Source organism: Drosophila mojavensis, unplaced genomic scaffold (assembly GCF_018153725.1).
Source record: "Drosophila mojavensis isolate 15081-1352.22 unplaced genomic scaffold, ASM1815372v1 contig_74, whole genome shotgun sequence".
In the NCBI taxonomy this organism is placed as follows: domain Eukaryota; kingdom Metazoa; phylum Arthropoda; class Insecta; order Diptera; family Drosophilidae; genus Drosophila; species Drosophila mojavensis.
Window position 1 is genome coordinate 5,533,811 of NW_025318899.1, and position 12,811 is coordinate 5,546,621.

A 12,811-nucleotide genomic window follows, 5' to 3' on the forward strand; every position below is an offset into this window, starting at 1 on the left:
AAGTCATTTAAAGTTGGCTACATATATAAATGTATATGTATGTGTATGTATATATGATATGGCAGCAGAAAGCCCCTATTTATGCCACAAAGAATCTTACCCACACAGACACACACACATAGGCACATACATACGGACAGCCGGGCATAAAGAAATGTTGAATATAGTTTCGTTTCGTCCATTCGAAGGAAATGAGCAAGACATTGAGTCACCTCTTGACTGTGTGGGTGTGGATGACTGTATTTGTGTGCGTGTGTGTGTATAATGGGGTGTTGTGCTAAGAGTGTGAGCAAAAGCAATCAAAATACTCACACACACAAACACATGCACGCGCTCAGAGACAAAGACAAAGATAAACAGAGGCAGACAAGCAAAATATTGGCTTTGCTAGCCGCTGAAAAAAAAAGAAAAGAAAAACGAAAAGGAAAACGGGAAAGGAAGCAGAAGCAACGAGCTGGGAGCTGGAGCAGGTGTCTGCTAGTCTGTGTATTTGGCATTTTATGAGCGCTCAAATGTATGCAACAATAAATTAAATCAAAACAGTTAAATTTGACCTTGGCCAGGGCAGAGGCGACGCCGCTCGAGCAGCTCAAATGACACGTTTGGCGGTCACTTAATGCCAATTGCCGGAGCTGAAAGCGGGGGCCATGAACTTTGCAGCTGTGTGAGTATATTTGTGTGTGTATGTGTGCGTGTGTGTGAGCGTGTCAAGGCAGGAGTACATAGCACTGTCCCATGACGCCCCACATGTGCATCAGCACAAACAAGCATAACGAAGCCAAGCTTGAATGGCATTATCCTTGGGGATGCTGCAGCTGAGGCGTTGCATACACGTTGCCAGGCGACTCACAACGGAAGCACTTTATTATGCCGCCAAATTGAAATAATATGCAACAACAACAACAGCAACAACAACAGCAACAACAACAACATCGGCGACAGCAACAGGGGAAAACAATTTAGTAAAGGATGCAGTGCGTCCATTGTGCACATCCGCAGGTCATGCCCACGCCTCATGTCACGTGTCGCAGCAGCTGCATATTGTTTGACATTTACTTTTGTATTTGTGTTATTTTTTATGTTTTTTGCAAACAACATGAAATGAGCCCCGGCACTGGACGGACGGGCCCGGGCAGCATCATTAACATTATGTAAGCAGTGGCAGCCGGCGAAACTGACAGCCAAGCAGCTACCCACAGCATAAATACGCATCTGTTGTGTGTGTGTGCGGCTTGGTGTGTGTGTGTATTTGTGAGTGTTGCTAACCTCTGAAGTTGTAATTTATGCTCCAGCTAAAATGCTGCACAAAAAGCAGGAAGCTTCGCACGTAACAGCCACAGCTACAACAACAAGACACTTGAGTGTGCTTGTGTGTGTGCGTGTGTTTGTCTGTCTGTGTGCGCTTCGTTAGTTAGCCCATGCACCGTTACAAATCGGCTTGCTATATGCTATACATAAAACATGATGTCCATAATTCATAGGCATTCCAATTATTTTCTTAGTTAATCATGCAAGCAAGCAATAAATTTCATTGGAAAAGCTATATATAAATAAGTATATATTGTTAAGGGTATAAGGTGGTTGGATATTGATAAGATAAAGACTTAATTATAGGTGCATGTAGAGAGGGAATATGGAAGACCAAGCGAATGAGTAAGCTAAGGGAAATCTTTCAAAAGTAAGCAGTAATAAGAGTAGTTCTTTATATTAATAATGTATATATGTATATATATAGATATATATTGCCAGCTTTGATCAAATTTTAGTTTAATATTGATGTAAAGTTGTTTGAACTTCAAAATGTTAGTAAATATATCATACAGTAAAAGACAAAAAACTAGATCCTTGTATAAATTCATTCAATGTTATATACAAATATGAAGCATGGTTTTTCTATACAACATAACTCTAAATAAAAAAATAGTTGTATTTTAATAACAGCTTTTATATAGTTCAATAAGATTTGTTTCTCTAAAGAGCTCAACTATCCTTGAAGCCTATGGATGACAGAGCTTCTGATCACCCAGAACAACCATAGATATGATATACAATATATACATATACATATATATATTCATTTCACCAAAATACTCCACAGAATTAAATATTCATTTTAAATCAAACCCATCCAGCATATACAAAAGGGATATGCAAATTAAACGAGTTTTCCAGGTTTCATTGTAGCAAAAAAAGTATAGCATACTTTTCAGCTGAACTCACTGACTGAACATTTAAATAAATTTTAACTAAATCTCAAAACTTTTCACTCACAAGAAACATTTACAAAAGGCATGTTAAGCTGCTGCTAAAGCTGAGTTAAATTCTATTTAAATAAAAAACTTAACCAATTAGATAATTAAATGAGAACTAAATCTTAAACAAAATGTGAGAGACGTTCGTTTGCTTATTAGATTAGCCATGTGGTAAGCAATATAAGTAATTTAATGGGATGAGATGGGAGATGAGGGAATTTATTTCCCAGCCTGTTTTTCTGTTTGACCAGACTCAAGCCAAAGCAAAGCGAACCAAAATGATATTAAAAGCCAGGCTAAGACAGCGTTGGCCATAAACGCTTCAAAATGTTGTTCTTTTCGCTCAACTTTAATGTCGAAAGAGGAAGTTGCGTTCCGTTCGTTAAGCTCATCAGTTACATATATATACATATACAGACATATATATATACACATATATATATATATTTATTATATATAGGAGCAGTCACCTGGCAGCGCGACGCAGCTCAGCAAAAACTTTTGACCAAACTGCATCAGCGAAGTTCTTATAAAGTCTATAAAACGTAATGACTCGCGCTACATGCGCGCCAGAAATATGCAACAAAAGTTTTTCTCTGACTTTCAAGGCAAGAATCTTACGCGACACATAAAAGCGAAAAAGAACAAGAAGACGAAGAAGAAGCAGAAGAAGAAAAGGAATATGCCACATAAGCCAACTGCCAGTTGAAGCTGGGACAACATTTACATAAAATTAAGATACAATTAGAGAATTAAAGCCACGCAAAGTGAAAACTTGTGTCGTGAATACCTTTTTATTAAACTGAAATATGGAAATAGGGTATGCGTCGGTTGGGGGCTGCTGGGGGATGTCAAATGGGGCCAGCTAGACGGGCTGCTGTAAATGTCAAATCGCAGACAAGCAAATGCACGATTGATTCAAAGTACAGTGAGGTCATCATTGAGAGAACAATTGTTGAGAGAGCAGATGTATGTTAAGAGACTTTTAGCATTATAAATTTAGCAAAACAAGCATTTCACGTCTTTTTAATAAGAGTTGAATTGAAGTCAGTGTAAATTGGATTAAGTCATAGAATGCATACAAATTAAATCTATGGCTTAAATTTGTTTAAAAAAATATTCTAGTCTATTCTTAAGCACAAATCCCCATTTTCCAGTTAAAAGCCTCATTTAAGTCCAATTTTAGGGGTATATCCTTTAATAGTAAATAAAAACATAAATTTTAAGTGTACTTTGCCATAAAATATATACATATAAACACATCCGCACTGAGTCATAAAACAAAAGCTATATTAAGCAACAACAAGCTCAGAGCAAGGATTTTTTGATATATCATAAAACTTTTTATGCACGCACGTTATTAAAAATGCGTATAAAAACTGTTTGGAAAGTAAACTTCTCAAATAGTTGGAAACTGCAAAAGTTTAAGCCGGCTAAAGGTATTTGACTTCATATGCGAGCCCTCACTGTAAATGCAAACGGAATTTGCATGCAGTGTCGCGTCTAGCGCGTGGGACTGAGTGTGTGCGTGTGTATGCGTGTGCATGTGTGCGTGGATTGTATTTGAATTTCAATTCGCTGACAAAATGACAGCTATTTATATTTGTCGCTGAATACGTATGAAAGTGAGCGAGTAAGTCTGAGTCTGAGTCTCAGTCTGGCTGTGGCACTTGCCCGAGCTGATGTACAGATTAGAAATTAATCGAATTTCGCTGTCAAATCGAGGCAATATCAGCCAAACAGGAAGTGCCAGCGTCGCCGTTGGCATGGCAATGCAAAACAGTCAGCCGCATGCCAATACGCAAACACACACAAATGCACGTTCGCACACAGAAAGAGAATCATAAAGAGAGAGAGAGCGCGTAAGTTGGTTACACCTACACACGCACACACACACACACGCACAGACAAAGAGCTAGCCAGCCAGACAGAGAGACAGAAAGACAGAGCGACAGACAGACAACTAGTCGGCACTGACACTGAATGTTACGCAGTTGTCGGCAATGGCTACCGTTAAAAATACCGTAACATTGCCGCACTGACTGATTGACTCTCCGCACACAAAAGAAAATAACAAAACGAAATACAAAGAAAATACAAAATTACATAAATCTACTCAAGTTACGTTGCGTCTGCTTTTTACTCACCTGTTCCACTGTTGTCGACATTTTGATTGCGCTTTCTTTGGCTTTGCTGCTGTTGTTGCCCCTTTGCGTCTTCTTCTTTATGTTTTTCTTATTTCTTTAACCACTGTGCTCACAACGGTTCGTTGTTGTTATTGCTGTTGCTGTTACACACACACACCGCACATTTTCTTGCTGTTGTTGTTGTTGATTTGCTGTTGCTGTTTTACGCAGAATTTTGATATTACACTCGATTTGTAGTTTTTATTTATTTATTTTTTTTTTTTTAGAATAACACAATGTTTAATTTTGCGTATTTGTCGCTACCGCAAGCATTGGCTGCTCCTGCTGCTGCTGGCGACGGGGTTGTGCTGCTAAAATCAACTAAAAGTATTTTTTTCTCCGTCCGCAGGATAATATCCTGCATTGGAGTTACTCTGTTAAATGACTGCCTTCTCTGTTAAGCAGTGGAGCTTTTGCGCATGTTGCGCAAATTTGCGCTTACGTTCCCTTCACTGCGTTTACGACTTTGGCGCTTGTAGTTCGTTTGAATTTTGAAGGCATTTTAACAAACCATTCATTACGTTACGCTATAAAGTTAGATTTCTGCTTATGTTAATAGTTTGCTGATGTTTTTTAGAAATGTAAATAAATTATATTTTATGTTCTTCACAAACTTTTCATACTTTTTTTTATTTTTATTTTTTTAATATGTCTTTGTATAAAAATTTATATTAAATCCACTTCTTTGACTTATTATAGTGGATTTACCAAATACCTTTAGTTTACAGCTATCACTTGAATTTGTGCCCAGATTCTTCTGTGGCATTAAGACGAAACGGCTGGCTCATCTTCGCCCAGAAAATCGTTAACATAGTTCAGCCAATCTGTGACATCCTCAAAACGCATTACTTCCAGCAGAATACGTCGTAGATATCGCAATTGTCGTATATCGCTTCCATAACGCTCAGCCATGGTGCCTATGCTGATCTTAGCCACAGGGAGATTCACTTTGGGCCTGGCCAAAATCACTTTTGCATTGATGCGCTGCTTCCAAGTGTGCGCTTCCTTCTGCATCTCATCGAGCATAAAGATTTTGCCAACATCTTCGGTAACCAGACCCGCAGGCGTAGCCAGCGGACTACTTGTTCTCGCCTGCAGCTGCTGGACAGGTGTTTTGGTTTTTATGTACTTCCAACAGGCTTGCAAATCAAACCAGTTGCAATAATCCTGCAGCGCATTGAGCATGATCTTAAAGTAATCCTCTCTAGAGAGCTGTTCGTTGTCTGCCTCATCGATGGCGCTGCGTGGCCTGTACTTGAGCCAACGCTTTAGCTTCAGCTCCTCGCACACTTTTTCCGGCCCAAATGCTGCATCGGAATAGTAGAACAATCTCAGAAAATTATCCGCGAATTCCCAACGCACATAGGGCTGACTCAGCTGCGAGATGGTGCGTATATAAGTGGTGAGATCCGAGGGATTTTCGACTTTGAATATTTTAAAGAACTCCGCAATAAGGCGGCGTGTATGAGGACCCAAATTGGGATATATTAACGAGTTGTTGGCATACTCAAGCTCCGCTGTGTTGCTTGCCTCCATGAGCAGTGAGATAAAGCGCTGTAATAATGAAATGATATTAGAGCTTTAGTAAATGTGTTTTTATGTGAATATAATATATATAGCACACCTACCTCGAGGATGCTTAAACGATCTGCATACAAGGACTTAGCTGCTGCACGACTATACACACGCAGCAACTGTTGGGTTAACTTCGTTAATCTCTTGTCCTTCTCTATGCCAAAGACGATGAGCACAAACGGCTTGGAGTCCTCTTGAAAGATCTCGGGCTCCGATTGCTGCAAACGATTATGGTCCAGCCAGGCTAAGAATTCGCGTTCCAATACCCAGCAAATCATATCCAAGGCATCGCAGAGACGTGCCAGCTGCACAGCTGGCGACATGGCCTTAAACTCGTCCACCCACTGCTTGCCGCTCTGCCAGTCGTAGTCCTGGACATGCCTCTGAAACATGTCATCAGAGCTTAATTTTGAACTGTCCTCAGCCTCATAATCATGAACGAATTGCTCGTAGTAGGGCGTTAGCTCACGCAGTTCTGTTTCGCTACATTTGCCCAGGCAATCTTCAAATAAATCCAATAGCAGCTGCAGCTTTTGTGGATTGTCGTTCGTAGCTCCCAGGAAATTTAGATAATATGGACGCAATGCGGTCCAGCAGGGAGGAAATGCATCCACTAGCAAATAATAGATCCGTATGACATTTCTATATCTGCTATGCAGCTCTTCGAGGGTCAAGCTCTTTGTGTTGAGTATCTAAAAGTAAAGAGAATTAACATAAGGAAACTCTCTGGAGAATTGACATACCATAATCATATCGATGAGTCGATCAAAGACCGCTTCGTCTGGATAAACTGACTGCAGCGCCATCGTTTCCAATATATCCAAATATGTATCATAGTGTTGCCTGTAGAGATTATTGCGCAGCTCTTGAGCTATACTAATATCGGGTGCATCGGGCAGCATGGCACAGCGATGCCGACTGACGCATTGGGTCGTATTGTGCAGGCATTTGGGCACACAAGCGCTCGGCAATCGCCGTTCGCTCTTCATATACAAATTTGAGATGATGACGCGCAGATTCCATTTTAAGTTGTGCCTGGAGAGCGGTTCGGTTGGCGGACGGCTGATTGGTGCAATCACTGTGGATCTATCATCATCTGAGCACGGCTCTTGCTTAGGCGCTTTATCGTCTTCCTCTTCGGCTGATTCTACCATTTCGCTGTCCGCATCGTAAACTGCGTCTTGCGCTGTTTTAACTGTTGAGGGACGTTTCTCTGTTTCATTTCCAGTTGAATTGTCCGCAATCTCATCATTTACGTCAATCACATCATTTTGCATTAAAGTATCGCAATTGTCTGGCGATAATGACATCTTTGTTAAATGTAAACAAAATTCTTTTGCAGAAATTGCTAGCCGGTTTATGAGCGATAGGTACAAGTCATCGACTTATCGATAAGCTTAAGGCATGTATGCAGCTCTACAAGACACAAATATAGGAAAATAAATAGCATATGTAAACACAAGATTAATAATCTACAAAGCTGAATTTTATTATCAATAAATTTCATCATTTTTATTTAGCTCATAATTGTATTTTATTTTATTCAGAGAAAGTTAACATACCGTTGCTGCAAACCTGCTCGAATTGTGGCGGCTCAGACAGGCACGCTTTACAGCACTGTTAACAATAACAGACTATCGTCAAAAAAGCGCGCGCAATTTCAAACTGGTATTCTATGCACTCAGAGAAACAATTTAATAAACATAAAATGCAGAAAATGCAAATTGATATCGGACCACCTGTTGCCTGCCAGCAGAACTAAACCTATGCATATATTACATGTCAAGAAAAACATGGAAGCTAATGTCGTGCACAAACAACCAGCAAAAAAAAGTAGAAGAAAAACTTAACCAAATTTAGAATTTAAATATAGCAATTAGGCTGATTTATGCAGCCCGTTTGCAACTAACATTAATTGCCGCTAAAAACAAGTGCCCCAATGTCCATTCGAGCCTGAGAATTGTGGCGCCGCACACACACACACACACACAGGCATATAGACATCAACACATTTGAATACGTATGTAAATTTTTGGTACAAAACCAAAGTCGAGCATGTGAAAACTGAATTTCCACGAAAAGCTGCTGCTGGTGCTGCTGCATGCAGTCGATGCAATTAGCAAATGCTTTTTTTGGCTCCGATTCGATTTGGTATTTTAAGACAGCGTTGTGCCCAAATTCGACTACGAAAAAAGCAGCCCCCGCAGACGTTATTAACTCGCATATCTCTGCTTCTCTTATATTTTATTTATTTATTGTTGTATGTTTTTTCTTTTTTACTTCTTTTTAGAGTTAGTTAAGTAATGAATCGCCTTAAATGTCAATTAACTGTTGCTTTAATCAACGCCAATTATTTGTTCTTCGTTATAATGGAAGCACTTATAAGTCAACCAGTTAATTGCGTGGTTATTAAACGTTTGCTCGCCTGCCTTTTGGCTATCCTCTATTTATTTAATTGCTTCGGTTATTATCGCATCGATTTATCAAAATTGCGTATACAAAGATATATTTGCAATTTACAATTTGCATGCAAATTGAAGCTTTAATTAAGTTATTGAACATTGAAAATGAAAATCTGTGGCGTGGGCAGCTCTTGGGGCTCGTTCAGCTCGGAAAGTCGACTACGCATAATTGAAGTGGTTCTGAAAAGGTGCAGCTCACACACAGATTCTTGGCTAAATGCACCCAAGGTATGTAATACTAATGGAGTAGAATAGAGTGTTAAAATTTTAGCTTTTAGCTTAGACAATGATATGCTTACATTAGCAAAATAATTGAAGTATATTTTTAAAATGAAATACATATATCGTAAAAATAGTGTCTAAAATATATAATCAACATATGTAGATTGCAGCTTAATTTGTATCTTGTTTTTATTTTTATTTTATTTATTTTCTTTTTTTTTTCATAATTTGTATCATCTCATCATATACTCATTCTCTTTATAAAATAGTTGAGCGTAATTCATGGCAAATATATCTAGGAAATCTACTTCTGGTCACATATTAAATTAGCTTTCAATATCAAACTGATTTGTCGATTATCACAGGACATATACAATTCTGCAGCGACAAACTTTTCTCGCATTTATTGACGATTGGCAATTAAAATTGCATTTTGCCAGCCTAGTTTATCAGATGTCTACGTGGCACGACATATGCCAGCTGACCCATATATAAACACATATATGTATGTATATGTGTGCATATGTTTGTTGCACAGCGAGAGTCGAATGTTGGTCAGTGGTGCGATTGTCAGATAGCCAGAGGCTGGCTCTGGCTCTGACTCTGGCTACCGGTTAAAGCTTAGTTTAGTTCGGCGTTGCAGTTCGTTGTTCAAGTCTTTCGTTTTTGGCTAGGCAACAACAAGCGCAGGCAAATTAGTCAAAAGGCAGAAAATAGTTACAATTATATAAAAATCTAGTTGTAGTTAACTATATACATATATATAGAGTTATAGTTATATACATGCATGTATCTTTGTGTGTATCCAAGTGCCAAGTGGGCGTTGCATGCTTGCCTTTCACTTTCTAACGCCACAGCTGACAGGATATACATACATATATATATATATATATATATATATATATATGCTCGTATAAGTTTATCAAACTGCACGATTATATAATAGACTCTGCCTAAATACTTTAATACAAAAAATCTCTTGTCGCTTTTAATGCTTTTTGCTGAGCTCATAATTAGCTGAACTTTGCAAACAACTGCAAACAATGTTGTTTGAGCTGCTGTTGTTGTTGTTGATGTTGTCTGAATTGTTGCAGTTACTGCTGCTGCTGCTGCTGCCTCGCTTGTTGTTCAATTGAGACATTATTCAATTTGTGACAGACGCGAGAAAATTTAACGGCCATAAAAATAACAAAAGCAAAGCCGACTTAAAGCGACCCCAAATTGACAACAATTAAAGCCATTTACTTTGGCTATATCCCAAGGCGTTGCTGTTCTCGATTTCGGTAAGAGCCCAATTCAATTGGCCTAAGCACGACTGCAGCATACTCAGCATGAGTTTCAGTCTAAGCTTTGGATTGTGTAACTGGAGCATATTCATTTTAAGGGATATATCGTTTTGTCCTTTTTTTCTCCCTCTTTATCATTGCCTATATATTTTCCATTTTTTTTTTTTTCTCATAGGGTCGGCCTCTGTCTATAAATTCGTCCATTTTCCATCTATTGCCGATTTACTTCTCACTCTGAATTTTTCCATACTTCTCACTAATTTTCTTCTCTCTTTCTGTTGTTTTCTCTTTTTCAGCCCCTTTGCATATAATTCCCCATATATTTATCTATCTTAATCACTTATCTCTCTTTTCCTCTTCATTTCTCTGATCCCAACTCAATTCCTCCTCCTTTTCAACATTCTTTTGTCTTCACCTCTTGATTCATCGACACTCTCCAACCAATATACCCCCATTGCCCACCTCCGCAACAAACATTTGTTGGCCGATCTGCTCTCGCTGTTTAATGAGCACCAAAATTGTAAATTTAATTTATAGCGTTTGCAGCGCTTTTTGTCAGACGACAAATTTCGTAATTTCTGCACTATTTTATATTGAACAACGACAAACAAAAAACCCGCTGCAGTTGTCGTTGTTGCTCTTTACGTTGTTGTTGTGTGTAAACTATGCCGACTCAGCATGGACTTCGGCTTGGTTGCATGTCAAAGGTGCATTAAACATGCCGCCAAGAATCGAAATCGTATCGCATTAAATCGCGTCGCGTCTGTTTGAGTCCGGTTCTGTTCCATTTTTGTGGACTCGCTTTAATTGGCACCTCGACATCACTCACTCCATGTGTGTGCGTGTGTGCGTGTGCGTGTGCGTGTGTAGGTGCACTTGATAGCGGTGCATGGCTCACATTGCGTCAATTTATGTGACACGCATTTTGTGCATTGTCAAAATTGAAATACGCGCATTTGTTTTCGCACATTGTAACACGCTCACCAGAACTGGACAACAAATGTTGCTGCTGTGCCACAGCTGACAGCAGCAACTGTTGCAAGCAGTCGCCGGCAGCAACGGCAGCAATTGCTGCTGTTCATGCCTATGAATAGCTATGGCTTTGCACACGCAATGCGTTGTGACATTGAGTTACATTGAGTGACATTTTGAGAAATATTGAAAGAGATCTACTTTGCTTGAATTTTGATATCTTGGGAGATATGTCAACTTTATGCTATTGGGTTGGGGAATTTTTGGAGTTATTATTATAAATATTAAATACATTTAACGTGCAGCTGTTTAAGGCTGTCTCTATCTCTGTCTGACACAAATTTGACCTTGAGTTGCTGCCCTTTTCTCTATTTCTGACTCCCAATGTTACTCCAGATTACCCTCTCTCTCTCTTTCTTCTCTCTCTCTCTCTCTCTCTCTCTCTCTCTCTCTCTCACTCTCTTTATCTAGATCCTTCTCTCTAGATATCTTCGTTTAGAGCACTCTTATTAGATCTCTTTTCATACCTCTCGCTAGAAGATATGAAATAATATTTCTATTGATATCAAGATCTCTATAGATCTCTCTCTCTCTCTCTCTCTCTCTGTCTCTAATATTCAATATCTTTCTCCCTATCTCTTTCTTTTTATTCCTTTCTCTCTCTCTCTCTTTTCTTCGCTTTATCCCTGCACTCTTTTCTCTAATCCTTTCCTTAGATCTCTCGCTCACTCACTCTACGTCCATCTCTCCCTCTCTCTCACTCTCTCTCTCTCTCTCTTGGTCTTTTGTTTAGGCTTCGTTCTAGATTTTTCTAGTACGTACCATCATCTCATCTTTTAACTACCCGGTATATAAACCGCTTCAGAAAGTCTTTAGGTAATTCAATCTGAATTCATTATGAATGAGCTCAACTCTCTCAACTAACTTTTAGTTGGTTCATTCAAATTTATTCAATCATATGCTTAAAATGCACTAAATAATTGAAAACTTCAAATTTTTCAAATACTATTATTTCGCTTACGTAGAACACACATAAAAACCGTCGAAGCATGCGGCTAATGGAACCGCTTTTACTTGCACTCGCATTTCAATTTCATTTTCACATATACACATATATGTATATGTGTGTGTGTCTATCTGCTGTTGCAATCACTGGCGCTGTAGCTGTAGCTGTAGCTGACCAGAGGCTGACGAGGCAAATGAAAATGAAATCAAAGCTAAAGACAAGCCAGAGCAGTTAATAGTGAAAATGGGGGAATTGAAACTGGAAACTGGGCAATGCGAGATGTGGTGAAGCTGTGCGCTGTGAGCTCTTTGCTGTTAGCCGTTAGCTCTTAGCTGTTGCTCGCTTGTTGTTGAGTGAGACTGGAACGTTGTTCGACTTACATAATCACTAGAGATAGAAACAGAGCAAAGCAGCGGCGCAGCGCAGCGAGCAAAAGAAAAAAAAAATTGCAATTTATTGCAAGAAAGAAATCTGGCAGACATTGTCTACACTCTGTCTACTCCTCCTGCTCCTCCTGCTGCTGCCAGGCCTCCACAAAACTCCTACTCGTTGTCTGGCTGACTATTTAGGCCTTTTGTCTGGCTGACCGGCTGGATGGCTGACTGGAGCGAAGCGCGTTCGCAGTTTGGTCAGCAAACATGATTTTTTGGCATGTGGCTTAGTTTTGCTTTTAATAGACTTTGATTGCACAGTTTGTTGTTTGTTGTTTGTTGCTTGCTGTTTGTTGTCCCTCATGCCAGACGAACAGCAACAACAACAACAGCAGCAATGACAACGATTTGCATTGCAACATGGCGCCGCAACATAAGTCATAATGCAATGGCACATTATTTGGCTCATTCGGGTCTGC

At 39.3% G+C, this 12,811-nt stretch overlaps 2 protein-coding genes across 3 annotated transcripts in view; both read right to left on the bottom strand.

Moving 5' to 3' along the window:
• LOC26527209 overlaps positions 1–4,528 on the bottom strand; it is a 45,374-nt gene extending 40,846 nt beyond the window's left edge. For both annotated transcript variants that reach the window (XM_032731080.2, XM_032731079.2), the window contains exon 1: positions 4,400–4,528. In XM_032731080.2, coding sequence (XP_032586971.1) covers positions 4,400–4,420 — 21 coding nt within the window. In that variant the 5' untranslated portion in view covers positions 4,421–4,528. The remainder of the gene's footprint in view (positions 1–4,399) is intronic.
• Positions 4,529–4,624: 96 nt separating this feature from the next.
• The window catches only part of LOC6581497, a 35,198-nt gene continuing 27,011 nt past the window's right edge, over positions 4,625–12,811 (bottom strand). Inside the window, exons 2-4 of the mRNA XM_032731465.2 lie at positions 6,757–7,429; positions 6,067–6,705; positions 4,625–5,992 (exon numbers count right to left, since the gene is read on the bottom strand). Of these exons, the coding sequence (XP_032587356.1) occupies positions 5,204–5,992; positions 6,067–6,705; positions 6,757–7,323 (1,995 nt within the window). The 5' untranslated portion in view covers positions 7,324–7,429 and the 3' untranslated portion in view covers positions 4,625–5,203. The remainder of the gene's footprint in view (positions 5,993–6,066; positions 6,706–6,756; positions 7,430–12,811) is intronic.